Source organism: Elephas maximus, chromosome 8 (genome assembly GCF_024166365.1).
Source record: "Elephas maximus indicus isolate mEleMax1 chromosome 8, mEleMax1 primary haplotype, whole genome shotgun sequence".
In the NCBI taxonomy this organism is placed as follows: Eukaryota; Metazoa; Chordata; class Mammalia; order Proboscidea; family Elephantidae; genus Elephas; species Elephas maximus.
This window is the reverse complement of record NC_064826.1, coordinates 26,526,665-26,544,704: the sequence shown is the minus strand read 5'-3', so window position 1 is coordinate 26,544,704 and position 18,040 is coordinate 26,526,665. Positions and strand designations below refer to the sequence as shown.

Below are 18,040 nucleotides of genomic sequence, written 5' to 3'. Positions count from 1 at the left end.
TGCACTTACGTATTGAAATACTCAGCGAAGATCAAGTTGGTGGAGGTGCCAGTGATCGTGGTCAGTCCGCCAATGGTAGAAGAGTAAGCGATGCACAAGCACATAAGTTTACACATCATATGATCCTTCTTTGTTCTGTATTTACTCCCTTCTGTGACTGAGACCTGTTAAACAAGAAAACGGACTATGCGAGCAGCTCTCTCTCTGGTCTTAGCAAGCCCTAAGAGCACATATCTTTCCATCATTTCTCTTTCAGAAATCTCCCATGTTTTTTTATTGATTTAATGGATATTGATATACCAGACCAGCAAACTTCTATCTCCAGCCCAGACGTCTCTTTCCAGACCCTTGTATCCAAGTGCCTGTTCAACATAAATTCAATGTCTTACATAAAACTCCAACTCAAAATGCTGGAAACCAAACTCATATTTCCTTCCTCAAACTTCTTCTTTATCACTTATGTAAGCTAATGGTATCATCATCACCCTAATGACAAACATTTGCAGAGGGCTTAGTATGTAAAGGTCACTCTTTAAAACTCAATTCTTGCAACACAATGAGGTTGGTACTATTATTATCCCCATTTGACAGATGAAAACACGAGATACAGAGTGGTTAAGTGAATTGTCCAAGATCATGAAACAGATTTGGATTTTGAAACCATGTACCATCTTTTTATGCAAATAATATGTGCCTTCTACGTTTGTTTGCTAACTACGCTCTGCCCCACGAGGCATTTTTGTGAGTATGCTACGCTAATTTTTTTACAGCAACGTAAAAAAATTGGCATAGTGGCACTTATGAAAATACTTTGTGGGGGAAAGTGAGGTTGGCAAGCAAATGTAGAATGCACACGTTACTTGTGTAAAAATGTGGTAGTCTTGCTTAAGAGCTCATAGTCCTAGCTACTACATTGCCTGTCCTCCTTGAAAACATTCTCTTCCTCACCACCAAACCCTGTCAATTTTGTCTAACTAAATATGACTGGACTCTATTCAGTTTTCTCCATTTCCACTGCAACCAGTCTCGTCTGAGTCACCATTCTCTCTGGCCTGGTTTAGCCTCCTTACAGATCTTGCAGCAATTCTTGCCTATGTCTGACATATTCTACACACTTAAAAAAAAATCCAGATGTATTTAAAAATGTACGAATAGAAGTATTGTCCTATTTCATACAAATAAGCAAGCACTCTGTGACACAGGCACTAAAAATCTTTTTGAGAAAGCATGGTAAGCAAAAATTTACTGCTCACTCAAAGTCATCATGGATGTGGGAATGGTATTGAGCATGGCAAAGGTCAGGTGCATTAGATTATAACTTACCTTTTACTTTCTAATTATCTTAACAGCCAGCCCCTAGAGGTACCTACTTTTTGCATAATTTTAAAATGTCTCCTTTGCCTTATATTTTCTACATGGAAATAATTTATATTTTTCGTATATGTTTCTATTGAACACCTGAAAAAATGATATATAAATAAAATGGCAAAAATGTTTAAAAACTCTTCTGAGTGATTTTACTTAATGAAATGTATTTTAGGAAGTCTATAGAAAAGACTTACCAAACATAAACCAGAAAGTGATGTATAATTTGGATATTTAATCTGGATATGATTAAATCGATAAGTATGGGAACTTAAAATTATGATGTATATATGATTTCTCATTGTTGAATTAAAACTTTCAAAAGTACAAAGGAGAAATAGATTTCATATAAAAATGTAACTGCAAATATATGCATATATATGTGTATATATATGTATGTACATATATAAGGAAATCCTGGTGGCGTAGTGGTTAAGAACTAGCCAAAAGGCTGGCAGTTCGAATCCACCAGGTGCTCCTTAGAAATCCTATGGTGCAGTTCTACTCTGTCCTATAGGGTCACTATGAGTCAGAATTGACTTAATGGCAATGAGTTTGGTTTGTTTTTTTTAATACGTGTATATATATAAAAACCATTATATAAACAATGATTGAAATGCATTGTCAGATATAAAATAAATAATCAAAATATAAAAATATTAACATATTTACCATGATTTATTCCTTATGGGTTTCCCACATCTTTTTTCCCCTATATTTTTTATGATCTTTAAAATATACACTACAGAGAATAATCAAAACATAAAAATGTTAATACATTCACCATAATTTATCTCTTATGGGTTTCCCATGCCTTTTTTCCCCCTATATCTTTATGACCTTTAAAACATATACTAATAGTACTGTACAGATTGATGTTAAGGCAATTATCATGGATGATTTATAAAGGCATTAAAATTCAGGGTAAATTTAATTACTGAATGTTTTGATTAAAGATTCTATAGACGAATCCTGATCAAAAGGAGGAAAACGCAGAACAGAATTTCAAATTCTCCTGAAATCCAGATTTTCTGGAGCCATGGAGGCTGAATGAACCCCTGAAACTATTGCCCTGAGATAATCTTTAAATATCCTCTAAAGTTTTCTCAAAGCCAAACAATAGTTTAGCTTAACTAGTAAAGAATGTCTGCCTTGAGCATTGAGCTCTTTTAAGATCTATCTTTAAAATTAAAATGGCAACAGCAACTTGAAATGTCAGATAGGAAACTTATGGGGCAGTGAGTTTATGTGAATGGGGGAGGAACAACTAAGAAAAAGAGGCCGAGGATGGTTGCACAACGCAAAGAATGTAATCAATGTCATTTATTTTTATGTGTAGAAACTGTTGAATTGGTCTGCGTTCTGCTGTGTATATTCTCAACAAGAAAAATAAGTTATAAAAAAATTCAGGGTAAATTTAAATTTTGCAGTAAGTGATAATATTAGTACCTCTTGATAATACAAATTAAAGGTTAAGGGAGGTGTTTTGGAGATGGGATGGGGGTGCGTCATTTGTGTATCTAGCTAGGAAACATGAGGCTTATGCAGTCATCTCTATTGTTTTTGCTAGCTCCTTGCCCTATGGGGGAAACCCTGGTGGTGCCGTGGTTAAGTGCTACAGCTGCTTACCAAAAGGTCAGAAGTTCAAATCCACGAGGCACTTCTTGGAAACTCTATGGAGGCATTGCTACTCTGTCCTCTAAGGTCGCTATGAGTCAGAATCTACTCGACAGCAATTGGTTTGTTTGTTGGTTTGTTTTTTTGATTTGCCCACTTTGGGCTCTTTAAAGATGTATTCAGATCTTTTCTTGATTTCACCCTTGTCTGCCTCTACAGTATCAACTCCAGCCAGGGACAGATTATCCAATAGGCAAGGTAAGCATGATGCTTACTTTGCTTACTAGATCATCTGCAGTGAACAATTTCACAGTTCTCACCACATCAGAGACTCTGTTTCTAGGTATTGCTGACATCTGTCTCTCTCCCAGACCCACAGCACCTTTCCTACAGAATCAAACCCTCTTTCTAAATTTACACTTCCTGGCAGGGCTGGATTACCCAGTAAGCAAGGTACTCACAGGCCGATTTGTGATTATTTACGAATACAGATTAGTAAGTAAGCACAAGTCAGCTTGTGTTTGCTGGGTAATCTGACCCTGACTCCAGCCACTCCCTCCATCTCCTGTTTCAGCCACGCTAAACTCCATGCTGCCCTTCCTGTCTCCGGGCCTGTGTTTTTGCCATGCTGCTTTCCCTGCCTAGAGCTCTGTTCCTCCCTACATCCATCTAACTGCTACTCATCCTTCAAAACAGCTCAAGCATTATGTCCTTTTGGAAACCTTATATTTTGATTGTTTTGACTTTTATATTTTGGTTGTTTATTTTATATATGACAGTACATTTCAATAGTATGATTGCTGGGTTGAATTTGTTGAAGTGATGATGCTGAAGTGAGGGTAAATATTGAAGACTGGAGGGACAGTAGGAAACCCTGGTGGTGTAGTGGTTAAGTGCTACAGCTGCTAACCAAAAGGTCAGCAGTTGAAATCCACCAGGCGCTCCTTGGAAACTCTACAAGAGGCAGTTCTACTCTGTCCTATGGGGTCACTATGAGTTGGAATCAACTCGACGGCAGAGGGACAATAGAAGTCATTGAGCAGAAAAAGTATTCTTAAGAAAGCCTTGGAGGAACTACTAGTGAAGCTGACGATTGGTACAGAAACTATAAAATACACTGGGGTCCCAGCAGATCAGATGTTTGTCCAGACAGTAATTTTAACCTGAGACCAAGAAGTTTGACCCTAAGCACAAGAGGGAATTGGGTTAAGTCACTTGGTGTAGTAAGTAAGATCGTGGAAACCCTGGTGGTGTAGTGGGTGAGTGCTAAGGCTGCTAACCAAAAGACTGGCAGTTCAAATCCACCAGGGGCTCCTTGGAAACTCTATGGGGCAATTCTACCCTGTTCTATAGAGTTGCTATGGGTTGGAATTGACTCGATGGCAATGGGTTTGTTTTTTTTTTTTTTAAGTAAGATCACAGGCCGCATGTTTTTGCAGATATCAAGACAACAAAATAATTACTATGCTTTTCCATAAAAGGAGGAGGGATTTGTTAGGTGTGTTGTATGTGTGTATATTTTCTTCTAAATGTTTGGAAGAGAAAAAGAGTTCCCAAGCAAAGAGGGAGGAAGAGCAAAGAGTCTAAAGAGGTGAGGTTGGGACTGTTAGGGATTAAGTGGCCAGAGAAAACTCCTTGGGGAAGGGGAACAAAGGATGTTGTTATGTACATATTAGGACATGAGAAAGTGCCTGTGGTATGTTACATGAAAAGAGACTTCTGTGAAATTAAATATAATTATGCAATAATTCTTTTTAAATAAAAAAATGTACATATATAGAAATAAGGCAGAAATGAAATACATCAAAATGTTAACAATGGTTATTTCTTGATCATGGGATTATAGATGTTTTTGCTTCCTTGTTGATATTCTATATCTTCAACAATGATAAAAGATTTTTTACTATAAAAGAATCATAGACTATTATAAAAAACCCAAAACCCAGTGCCGTCGAGTCGATTCCAACTCATAGCAACCCTGTAGGACTATTATAGCAGTCAGATATTGACAGGTTATCTGGTTCAAATTCAAAATTTTCATAAGAATAAAGTGAGTCTCAAATGTGGCATAACTGGCCATTGCAGCATTGAAACCAAAATCCATGTATCTGAGTTCCCTCTCAATGATCTTCCCTGTACCACCCTGCCTTCCAGCACACTTTTTACTTATGTGAGTTTTTAACCTACATCTAAGACTATGTTTTATTACATTTGATAATGCCAAACTTTTGTGTTTTTATTGAATCCTAATTCTGTCATACATGAGTTATTCCAAGTTATTCTAAGTCTTCTTTATATCTATGTTTCCATATCACCCAAGTAATTGAAAAAATTCTGACCGGGACATGGCCAAATGTAGAATCCTATGACATTCTCACCCTGATGGTGCTAAATGGACGTTTCAGAACAGAAATCCTGCAGGCCCAGAGGTAACTCACTATTGCCACCTCGTGGCAGTGATTGCAGATTTCAGGGTCAAGTTACAAATTCCCAACCTTGAGGGCTAAAAATGCGTACATGAATCAGCATGGGCTAAACCAGTAGCCTCCAAAGGGGTATACAAGATAATCCATTGGGGTTGACATAGTATGAAAACATTAGGGATTCTATTTATATTTAAATAGTTTTTAAGGCTAATTGCAAAAATTATTAGTTTTTGCCAACTATTTTATGCTTGGCAAAGACAACCACTTCTAAAACTTCTAGCCATTTTTGATATTTATTTGCACATGTATTAATAATAATAGTCATATGATACTATCTCTTAATTTCTCATCTGTAGGCGTTACAATTACCTTTCCATTAAGTTGGATGATGAGGATTTAGCTTTCTTTCACAGCTTCCTCCACTGAACACATTCATACTGTCCAACTCTCCATCCTCCTCCCATTATGACTACATCATAATTTTGTTTAGAGTACAGTTCAGTGTTTCACTACTTTGTCTAGTGCTCTATTCACAGCTGAGCAATTAAAAAAAAAAATTACTGTTGAGTCAATTCCCACTCATAGAGACCCTACAGGACAGAGAAGAACTGCCCCATAGGGTTTCCAAAGAGTGGCTGGTGGATTGGAACTGTTGACCTTCTAGTTAGCCTCCAAGCTCTTAACCACTACACCACCAGGACTCCTCTGAGCAATATAAAACCAAACCCACAGCCGTCCAGTCGATTCCAACTCATAGCAACCCTATAGGACAGAGTAGAACTGCTCCACGGAGTTTCCAAGGAGCGCCTGGCGGATTCGAACTGCCGACCTCTTGGTTGGCAGCCATAGTACTTAACCACTACGCCACCAGGGTTTCCGCTGAGCAATATAACATACTATAATTACTTTTCCTTTTCTGTGTTCCTTTTTCCCCTGGAGTTAGTAAATGTCCCCCCCCCGCCATTTACTTAGTTTTCTAAGTACTTAACAATAAATCAGCCAGAAATATTCCAAGGCTGTTTAAATCTTCTCTCAGAACAATCAAATGATAGAATACCTAATCCACATCAAATACTCTAACAATTTTGATGTCTTGGTGACATTTCCTCAGGGCCTTCCTTCCTGTCCTAAGTGCAGTCATTTGTTCTCTGAGCCTGCAAAGAGCTCTCTAGTCTTTAGCCTATTTTATCATCTCACGGATAATTCGGCTAGGTATTGAATTATGGGTTGGAAATAAATGCTACTCAGAATTTTGAAGACATTTTCTATTGTCTCTGAATTTCCAGTATTGCTATGAAGAAGTATGCAGACATTCATATTGTCTGTTCTTTTTAAGAAATCAGTTTTTCCCCCTTTCTGGAAGCTTTTAAGGTCTTCTCCTTATCCTCAGTATTTTGGAATCTCACAATGATGTGCCCTGTAGGCAGAAGCATAACTAAGGTATAGAAGGTAGGACATGTGCCCTGGGCACCGTTTGCTTGAGGTGGGGCACCAACGAGCAGTTTCTGTTGGCTATCAACGTTTCCATTGTCAGCTGTGAGAGATCATTCAGCAATTTAACACTAACTGCCCTAGGTGCTATTTTCCATAGACAGGTCCCTGTCTGTGGGAGTCTGTTTGTATCTACTGTGCTGACACTCAGTAGGGCTTTTTATTATTAAAAAAAAAAAAATTTTTTTTTTTTTTTTTTGCTCTAGGTGCTATTTTCCATAGATAGGTCCCTGTCTGTCAGGGTCTGTTTGTATCTACTGTGCTGACACTCAGTAGGGCTTTTTATTTTGAAAAATACATTCTTCCATTATGAAAAATTTTTTTAGTTTTTTGGATGTATCCTTCCATTTATTCTCTCTTTCTGAAACTCCTATTATTTTCTTGTCTTTTTCTTCCTATTTTGTCTAGTAAATTTACCACTTATATTTTTATATTGTTCCATGTTTATATACTTTAAAATTTACATATTTATATTTTATATTTCATATTCATATATTTTATATTTTTATCTTCTATTTTATTTTGTGGTTGCAGTTTCTTTGATTCTCTCTCTGAATATCTTAGTGATAGTTTCTTTTCTTGTGTTTTTGTCATCTGGCACAGTCTCTGTTTCCTGTAAGTTGTTTTTGTCTTTTTAGACCTCTCTTTCATGTCTGAGGCTTTCTCCAGATGTCCAGTAAATTTTAGCTATCTGCTCATATTTAAGGCAGTGAAAATCTGGCTGGTAACCGAGCACATGTGTTTTGGGATTTGGGGTTGACTGTGAACTTCACTGTAATGTCATCTGATTGGGTCATTTTTTCAAGAAAACTCTGGTGTCAATATGTTTACATCTTTTCTCTGTGCTGATTGCATTCACCAGGAATAATCTTCTGATCCTGCCTGCAGGGTATTGGCCTAGGTACCAAGGCTAGTAAAAGTAGAAGGTAGGGTTCTCAACTTTCAGTAGGTATGCTTCATGCAATACTCCCTCCTGTTTTCCTTGTGACACCTCCCCCCAAACCTGAACTATGCTGGTTCTCCTTACCCACTGTTTTACCATGTCTACAGAATACATTTCTATGTGGTGGAGGAAGGGCAATTGTATCCATGTGGAACTGGGCATGAAAATTTGGGAATTTAACTACTTCTTAAACTGTTTCACTCATTCCCACTTTTCATCATTTTAAAAACTTTCAGGGCTCCTGCTATGTAAAGTGGATTGTTTATTGGCTTTCCAAACAGCTGGTTTAGGATTCAGCTTTTGTGAAATGTCTGAGTCATTTTGCACTCATCCTCTTGCTTTCCAGCTTCCAAAAAGATTTTGTAGTCAATTCCTTTCTTAATATTTATAAAATTGTAGATTTATGATTTAAACAGTCTATTTGTTGTTGTTTGAATAGAAATTCAGGGTCAAGTGGAGGGATAGGGACCTATTCAATCTGCCACATCTGAGAGAAGATCCAATATTTATCTTTTTACCTAATAAGAAATAAATTAATCCTTACTAATAATTAATGCAGAAACCCTGGTAGCATAGTGGTTAAGAGCTATGGCTGCTAACCAAGAGGTCAGTAGTTCAAATCCACCAGGCGCTGCATAGAAACCACGTGGGGTAGTCCGACTCTGTCCCATAGAGTCACTATGAGTTGAATTGACTCGACAACAGTTTTTTTTTTTTTGGCAATAATTAATGCACAGATTGACCTTGGTATCTTCCTGGCCTGTATGTTGGTGGATGACATAGACAGAAATGTATTCCCAGAGTACAGGAGAAGCCCCACAGTTTACAGAGGTGTTGACAGTGGGGCCTTGGCTACTTTGTTTGCTCTTGGCATATTGAGTTTACATGTGCTTGGTTAAATGGACAAAAGATTATGTTATTTATTTTTAATTAAACTGGCCCTCTCATAAGGTGCATGAGAGTTAAAATGATTTCTGTAACCAAACGATTCCTGTGGAGAAACTACATACAGAATGAAGATAACACATAAGTGAGCAATAGGAAAACACTAGAGGGATCTTTCCCCTATTCCTGGTATGAGTTCTTCATGATGATCGAGTGAAGATCTAATCAGTTATAACCTGAACAACTCAAAGGAGTAGACAAGAAAATTGGAATTATCAACAAGACTCCTTGAAACATGTTATAATATGTTTTATATCCACTATAGTTTAATAAAAGGAGCCCTGGTGGTACAGTGATTAAGAGCTATGGCTGCTAACCAAAAGCCTGGCAGTTCGAATCCACCAGCTGCTCTTTGGAAACCCTACGGGGCAGTTCTATTCCTACAGAGTCACCATGAGTCGGAATCAACTCAACGGCAGTGGGTTTATAGTTAATAAAAAGGCGCCGTGGTGGCACAGTGGTTAAGTGGTTGGCTGCTAACCAAAAAATTGGTGATTCGACCTCACCAACCACTCTGAGGAAGAAAGGTGTGGCAGTCTGTTTCTGTAATGATTACAGCCTTGGAAACCCTATGGGGCAGTTCTACTTTGTGCTATAGGGTCACTAAGAGTTGGAATCAGCTTGATGGCAATGGATTCCCCCCCGCTTTGGTATAGTTAATAACCACGGTGCAGGCTGTGCCTTGAGATATTAGTTTATACAGTATAGTATGATAAATAGAAAGCTATTTGAAAGCTGGTATTCAATACATGAAAACTCTTCAAAAAAACTCTACTTTTTTCAGCAATGTTTGAAGTCATGGTTAAACCAGAATTTATTTCACAAAACTGGTACTGGTACTGGTAAATGTTAAATATTTAGAAACTGTCTATGTAATTTCTTATGAAAAGCAACACATGAAAATAAGTATGCCATTTTTATGGACTGCATTGTGTCCCACAAAAAGTTATGTTGAAGTCCTAACCCTTATATCTGTACATATGACCCTGTTTGAAAAGAGGGGTTTTCTTTCATTGTTAATGAGGTCATACTGCAGTAGGGCAGGACCTAAACATAATGCCTTCTGAGTGGTACCTTATAAAAAGGGAAAAAGATGTAGAGAGACACACACAGAGCGGAGATACCATGTGAAGATGGAAACAGGTGAATCTACAAGCCCAGGAATGCCAAGGATTGCTGGCAGCTACTAGAAGCTGAAGGAGACAAAGAAGGACCTTCCGCTAGAGCCAACCCCGGATTTAGAAATCCTAGCTTCCAAAACTGTGAGGAAATTAATTTGTATTCTTTAAAGTTGCCCACTTGTGTTATTTTTTATTACAGCAGCACTAGATAGCTAAGATAGTTTCAGGGGGACAATCTTGTTCTTTTTATAGTGGTAAAAATTACTGAAATATTATATAGATAATATAGCAGATTTCTCTATATCAGTATGAGAAATCATACATCTTGTTAAAATAAGCAAAATACTGTTTAAAATATTAAGAAGCATATTCATAAGTGCATACCTAAACTGATTTAAAAAAAAAAAAAGTAAGGAATCTTTATTAAATCTTAGAATTTGAGTAACAGGGCAACTTTTGACCTGAGGATTTCAGTTTCTTCTGCTGCAAAGAAAATGTGAGATGGAGGATAATACCTAGGGTCCACCTGTGTGGGAAATCAAATAGAAAAACATTCATAAAGCTGGTATCCTTGGCAGAAGTAAACAGGAGGAAATATCATGCTAAATAAAAGAGAAACATAAGCTTCCCTGAAAAATTCCTAATCATGATTTTTTTTTTTTTAAATACGTATGTGTTAACAGAAAAACAACAATGTAGTTTAAAGCTTCCCAAACATCAAACCAAACCTATAGGCAGCTGCAACTCAGGACTTAAAGAATTCCCATGGAAATTTTGAGGAAAATTACAATGTCAATTTTTAAAAACACGAAAGAAAATAAGGAAAAGTAAAAAAAAGTAAAAACCATCAGAAAGCCAAAAAAGAAAGTTTCACAAGGTTTTCAGACACCGGGATTATTAAGTACAGAGTATGAAATAAGTAAATCTATTTAAGACTAACAAATCAGACAGGCGTGAAAAATATATACGTAAGGAATAACAGACTATAAAAGTTACCAAGCAAATGTTTAAAAGAGATAAATATAATTTACAGAAATTAAAATTTAAATAATTGATATTAAAAAAATATCTTGCTGGATGGGTTAAACAACAGAAGAGACATAGTTGAAGTGAGAATTAATGAATTAGAAGGTAGATTTGAAGAGATTATTCAGGATGCACTCCAGCAGGACACAGACAAGGAAAATAAAAAAAGAGATGCTAAGAAGCCTGAAAGACAGAGTGAGAAAGTTTAAGATGTGTTTAATTGAGACCTAGAAGGAGAATAAAGAGAACTAGGAAGGGGCAATTGAATATTGAGGAATAATGGATGAGAATTCTCAAGAACTGTCGGGAAAGAACAATACTCAGATTCGGTAGAAATACACACCTAGGTATATCAAAGTGAAACTCTAGAACGCACACACATTCACATACACACACAAGTAGAAATCTTTAAAGCAATCACAAAGAAAAGACTGCCTACAAAGAAATGGTAAATTGACACACAACTGACTTCTCAACAGCAAAAACGAAAGCCAAGAGACAAGACAAATCTATCTCAAAATGCGAAGGAAAACATAATGGTCAGTCAGAAATTCTATAACCACAGAAATACATTTCAAGAATTATAAAGACCTATTTTTTTTTTTTTTTATCGAACAAAAACTGAGAGTTTACCACAAAAAGAAAACCTTCATACTCTGAAGCCTAGGGAAATAATAGAATGAGTTTTTAAACGGTATTTCCACAAAGAAAGCACCAAGCCCAAAGAGCTTTAGAGTTGACTTCTACCACAAATCCATGGACTAAATAATCCCAATCTTACTCAACCTTCAATGGTTCAAAAAGCCTTGGTATCAGAACTAGAAAAACTCATAACAAAAAAGGAAAATAAGCCAATCTCATTCATGAACATAGGTGCAAAATTCTAAATAAAATGTTAGCATATCAAATCAAGGTATGTATGTATATAAAAAGTAAGAGACCATCATTAAATCGGTCATATGCAATGTTGTTTAAATGGTGTAAAGTCAATTAATTTAAATCAACACATTAATAACTTAAAGGAAATTAAAATTTCAAAATGATGTGGGAAGCATGTAAGATAATAGCATCCATTTATAATAGCAACAAAAATACACTATTAGCAAACTATACAAGGGATCCTCCTTAGCCTGCACGGTATCTACAAAAAGCTAAAGCAAGCACAACAGTTTGGTGGATTCATCAGTCTCAGCAAGGGGGGTAGGTGACTGTGAGAGGAAGATAGAATCAGGGAACGGCTCTCGGGGAGATCTAAGGAACTTGTAATGTCCTATATTTTAAGCAAGAGTATGATATAAAATGCTCATTTTGTTATTATTAAAAAATTTCAGTTAGATTTTCTATACTTGCATACATACAAAATATTTTACAGTAAAAATGTAAAAGAAATTGAGGACAAAGTAAAATACAGTTCTTAGGCAATATTGTTGAGAGATTCATAGAAAATCATTGCTAAAGATTTCAAGAAACACAATACAGTATTCAAATAAGTTATGTAGGTAGGAGATTTACTGTACAGTTAAAAGAAAGTACAGATGCTCCCAACATGGCTGAGCTTATGCTATTTGCTAGATAATATTTCAATAAAACACGAAGAGCTACAGTATGGTGAGTCATCAAATGAAGGATACATAGGAGAAAAGATAACCAACAGTCAATAATTTCTTGAAGCACAAAATGTTTTGTGGAAACACACACAGCAAAATATAGCCGTTAATGGAGCTGAGGCTTGGGCTGGAATAAAAATTGAATTCTGGAATGAGGTCATGCTTGTAGTTTGCTGTTTTGATTCCAAAAGACTCTTCTCTTTCTGCTCACCTCTCTATTTGCACTGTCTATAAATCATGCGATTTGCTTGATGAAGAGACTCCAAAGTTGCGTGAGGTGACGACTGAGCAGCTTGGGGGCAGTGTCGGAATCCTCGCCTCCCATGTAGGAGAACGGGTAAAATTCCTAGCCAATGCACCTCCAGCGCAGCCACCACTGTCTCTCAGTGAAGGCTTCCATAGTGCTGTGATGCTGAACAATTAGACTAAAACAGGCTAGGAAGAAGGGCCTGGTGATCTGCTACCGAAAACTCAGTGAAAACCCTGTGGATCACAATAGTCTGATCCCTTTGTGCATGAAGTCACCATGAGTCCGGACTGACTTGGCAGCAGCTACCCAGTTTCACCCTGTCTAGGATAAGGGAAGGGTAATCTTGGAGAAACAACATTTATTTGTAGCACTTACTTGATCTAATATAAAATAACTTTTCCATATTTAATCTAGGGACCAGAGATTCTAGAACTAATATGTCCTCACTTGGAAGAACTAATGCCCCTAGTTCCTAATACTATGAACAGTGTTTCTTACTGTATTTACATGACTCTTTGAAGTCTGGGATAACATTGAATAGTGATGGCTGGTAGAATCTGCTTTTCTTTCTTTCTTTGTCTTTTTAAAAAAATTTTATTGTGCTTTAAGTGAAAGTTTACAAATCAAGTCAGTCTTTCACACAAAAACGTATATACACCTTGCTACATACTCTCAATTGCTCTCCCCCTAAGGAGACAGCCCATTCCCTCCCTCCACTCTCTCTTTTCGTGTCCATTTCATCAGCTTCTAATTCCCTCTACCCTCTCATCTCCCCTCCAGACAGGAGATGCCAACATAGTCTCAAGTGTCCACCTGATGCAAGAAGCTCACTCCTCACAAGCATCCCTCTCCATCCCATTGTTCAGCCCAATCCCTGTCTGAAGAATTGGCTTTGGGAATGGTTCTTGTCCTGAGCCAACAGAAGGTCTGGGGGCCATGACCACCGGGATCCTTCTAGTCTCAGTCAGACCATTATGTCTGGTCTTTTTATGTTTCTTTAATGTTTCACAGTAGAATCTGATTTTCAACAATAAGGATTTTCACTCCCAAAGTAAACAACACCCGATTAAAAGCAAGATGCAATTTACTAATGGATATCTTTCCTTTGGGGAATTACAAAATTATACAAAATGAATGGAAAACAATTATCTCAGGCCTTTCATTAAATGCATACTGATTTTCTAATTCCCTTCATTTGAAGATGCCTGGAGGTTTAGAAATTGAGCCAGTGTGAAAATTTGGAGAATCTTTTTGAGTAGTACTAGTGCTTCTTGGGGAGGGAAAGAACTTGCAACTTGATTCCTCCTTTGGTCTCTACGTTTTTGGGTACTTGCCATTCATTGCTCATGGAAACAGTAAGAGTGATGACTGGTCTCCCAGTTGCCCCACTGGAACCTGACAAATCTATTTCTCCATATAACTGTCAGTGTCTTTTGGGGGATCTTCCTTTACTCTCCCTGTTCCTTTTCTTCTCTAGTAATATTTCAGCCTCCTTTGGGATAATGCTACCAGGAGGGTTTAAGCTCCCATTCTCTTCCGCTGCTTGAAGAACCAACACAGCCATGATGATTTTCTCTGCTCTATGTTCTTGGGCAGGGTGGTAGTCTCCTTAATATGGGCCACAGCTGGGCTCTTTTTCACAGTCTCCTGAGTGCCACACAAGCCACGTTCAATTGCCCAGGCAACCACTAGTCTATGCTTTGTTTTACCACCACCTCTCCCTACCTCCATCAGTGGACTTAATTCTGAAGAGCCATTTTTAACTTGACATAACCTATCCAGCCAGTTTCACTTACCACAAAGGTTCACCTCTACCAAAGATAAACCAAACTAAACCCATTGCCCTTGAGTCAATTCTGACTCATAGCGATCCTATAGGACAGAGTAGAGCTGCCTCAGATTTTCCAAGGAATGCCTGGTGGATTCGAACTGCCGACCTTTTGGTTGGCAGCTGTAGCCCTTGAAGATAGTTCTTTAAAAATCTTTGCTCCGTATACATTTGGGTCTTTGAATTAGTAGTATTCTCTTATTAGAATGCCTCTTCCTTATCCACTCTTTACATTCACTCATTCATCAATGACTATAGTGAAACATTTACCAAATTCCTACCCTGTTCCAGGCAATGGAATGTGCTAGGGGATCATACGGTGAACACATGATCTGTACTCACGGAGTCTGTATTCTGCTGCTTGTACACTCTCTCATCCTTCCAGACTCAAATGTCTTTACCTCAGGCTTCCTCCCATGACACCCTCAGACTAAGCTAGTTGTTCCCTCTTCTGAAAGGCTTGACCTCTGTGCATGCCTTTGCTGAGGTATGTATGTCACACTTATTATTTTAAGCCCATCTTCCCCACTGGACTCTGTGCTGCTTACAGTAAGGAGTAGGTCTTCACATCAACAGACCTTCATATAATGCCTAGGACAATGCTGAATAGCAAATCAATTTGAAGTGACTTGACTCGACCTTTAGGCATCATGCCAGGAGACAGTGCTTCTAAAGATGATCACAAGAAAGTTACTGAGTGCACCAATATTCTTTCTGTTTAGACTTGCCAATTTACTCTGATAATATATCTGACAAGCTGTTGGATTTCTATACTTTAAAAGAACTACTTCTATCTCTAAAAAGGATAATATTTTCATCAATGTATATGCAATTCCCATCCTTAGAAACCCTTAATGTCTACTGCAGCTAAGAGTTTAAAATTTTGTATTTGTTCTCTTTACATAGAAATTGCTTTTTCAGATTTCTGTAAATAATGAGATTTTCTTCTTTTTCCTATTGAGTTGTATGCTAATGCATATTGCCTGAGGAAGGAACATATGTCCCACTCGCCTATTCCTAATGCCATGGTTACTGTAGGACTATTTCTATGCAGGATTATTTCTGAGTGTCTCCAGATATATTGCTCTTAAAGCAACCTAGTATTTCTTTTTTTTTAATATATTGATTTATTTGGGGGAAATGAATTCTATGGGATAGCCTACAAAGGTTCTGCTTCTTTCTTTGAACTTCTAGAACAGCTGTAACAGCAACTCCACCACCTACATTTGACAGTAGCAATTTATAAATCCTGAATTGAATTTTTTAGTGGCAATGGCGACATTTAAGATAACTGGACTTGTAATCACACAAATAGGAGTCTTTCTAAATTCATAACCTGGAAGAAAGGAGGCTGCTCCTGATAAAAATCAGGCCATTTGGCCAGCAAGATTTTTAAGAATAAAATAGAACAACATCCTGAGATGAGAAACCTCAGATGCTAACTGCCATCACCATAATCCCAGTAAAAGAAGAAAATAATGATATTAGTTTTCAGAGCCTAAAATGGTTCTACGGGGATGTTAATTTAAGTTTACTCATAAAAGCTTAACAAATCATTGCACTATGTTTTGACCTAGGCAAGCAAAATACTTCATAGACAAGGAAGCAAGTAACATAGGTTTTAAAATGTACACCGATCTAACTGTAACTCTAATATAATTTCATATATAAGTATTTAGAAAGAATCAAATTTAATGTACCTTTTCCAATTCTATCTTGCTTGAAATTTTCTCTGCATCATTACAGTATCTGAAAAATAAATTTACCCAGTTTATAATTTTGTTAAAATGTAATTTGGAAAATCCTGATCAAAATGCCAACATTCTTTACCCTGGAAGTGGTTTTGTTTTTTCTTTCTTCTCATCTATTTCATCTCCACTAACACCTTCTGCAAAACATTAAATAAAAGGAAAATAATTTCAATAAAAGGTTATCTTTGGGTGTATGTGTGTGAGAGAAAATGGCAGCAGTACTAGAAAATGAAAATAAATTCATCTTGTATTGCCATTCGTCTTAACAAAGTATTTTATAAACGTAAATATTCCCCCCACGGTTTTTCATTGCCTCAGAGCAGTACACCAGAGCCAGAAGCATACCCACAGTAAAATCTGATGCTGCATCCGAACACAGAGAAGGAATTAAAGATTCCCAGTAGAATGCAGAGAGGTCATTTCAGGACAGGAAAGTGTAACCGGAAGGTCTACTGATAAAGACATGAGAAAGAATTACATCAGAGTGGTGGAGGATACTAAAAAGTCATCCTTTCTTTTTTGCCAGAGAATATAAATTCAACCATTAATGAAAAGTGAAATATTTGTGTAACATAATTTTCTCATATAAATATTGGAAAATATAGGAAGAGAAAAATTCAATCATGTCATGTATGAATAGTTGATTCCAAATGTAGCCAAGAATTCTTGAGCTTATGCCTATTGCCTCAATGGCTAGATCCCACTGTGGCCATATCAATACATGATACCATCGATTTCCAGTCCATGGTTGGCATTTCCATTGAAATAAGTCATCTGAGCGGTCTCGACCTCTGCTTCGGCGCTGATGATTTGCTGCGCCACAGCCTCCACGATGGGCATCACCATGGCAGCAGTGGAAGTGTTGCTAAGCCACATAGATAAGAAGGCGGTACTGACCATGAACCCCAACGTCAGCCTGAAAGGAGAGAGCCTTTAGTATGGAGCTGTGCTCTCTGGGTTAATTAAAAAAAATTAGCTCTGTTTATTTAGCTATAAAGGATGTTGTCTACGAGTTGGAAATTTTTTTTTGCAACACAGAAGGTTAAGGTTCACCTGGATGACGAACTCCAAGTATAGCCAACGCTTTGCAAAAATCAAAGTGGCACATGTCAGAATGGAGCTCTTAAGAGATTCGTCTCCCCAGAAACCATAATAATCTTACTCAGAAAATGGAAAAATGATTAAACTTATAACCAAACTGTAAGGTGGTATATGGTATAATAGCTCATAACATTACGCCAATATTTAAGTGCTTTTTAGAGATTTCCTCTTACCTTTATACACTAGTAAGATGAAAATGTGGTCAGGTTTTGAATTTAGGGTTCTTTATTCTTTCTTTTTATCTTTTGACCATATCTCTGTTTATCAGTATATATGCCAAAGAGGCACAAGGACAAGGAGAGAGATTAAAATTTATAAATCTACCTTTTACGAGTTTACTACTATTGTTCAATGTTGGAGGAACTGTTAAAATTACTAGCTAAAAAGATGTTTCAGAATTTTCTGTAGACCCTATTATTTACGTTCTTCTAAACGTGACTTTCCTATTATCTTCTATTATATAGTAGTTCTTCACTTCTAAAAACAGCATACCGAAGGCTGTCAGAGTTTGTGCCATGCCTATAAACTTTCAAAATCACACTTGGGAAAAACTATGATCTCTCTCGAGT

At 37.1% G+C, this 18,040-nt stretch overlaps 1 protein-coding gene across 1 annotated transcript in view; it reads right to left on the bottom strand.

Moving 5' to 3' along the window:
• The window catches only part of SLC13A1 (solute carrier family 13 member 1), an 86,493-nt gene that overhangs the window by 31,412 nt on the left and 37,041 nt on the right, over positions 1-18,040 (bottom strand). The window contains exons 4-7 of the mRNA XM_049893137.1: positions 17,099-17,286; positions 16,450-16,507; positions 16,320-16,368; positions 10-164 (exon numbers count right to left, since the gene is read on the bottom strand). Of these exons, the coding sequence (XP_049749094.1) occupies positions 10-164; positions 16,320-16,368; positions 16,450-16,507; positions 17,099-17,286 (450 nt within the window). The remainder of the gene's footprint in view (positions 1-9; positions 165-16,319; positions 16,369-16,449; positions 16,508-17,098; positions 17,287-18,040) is intronic.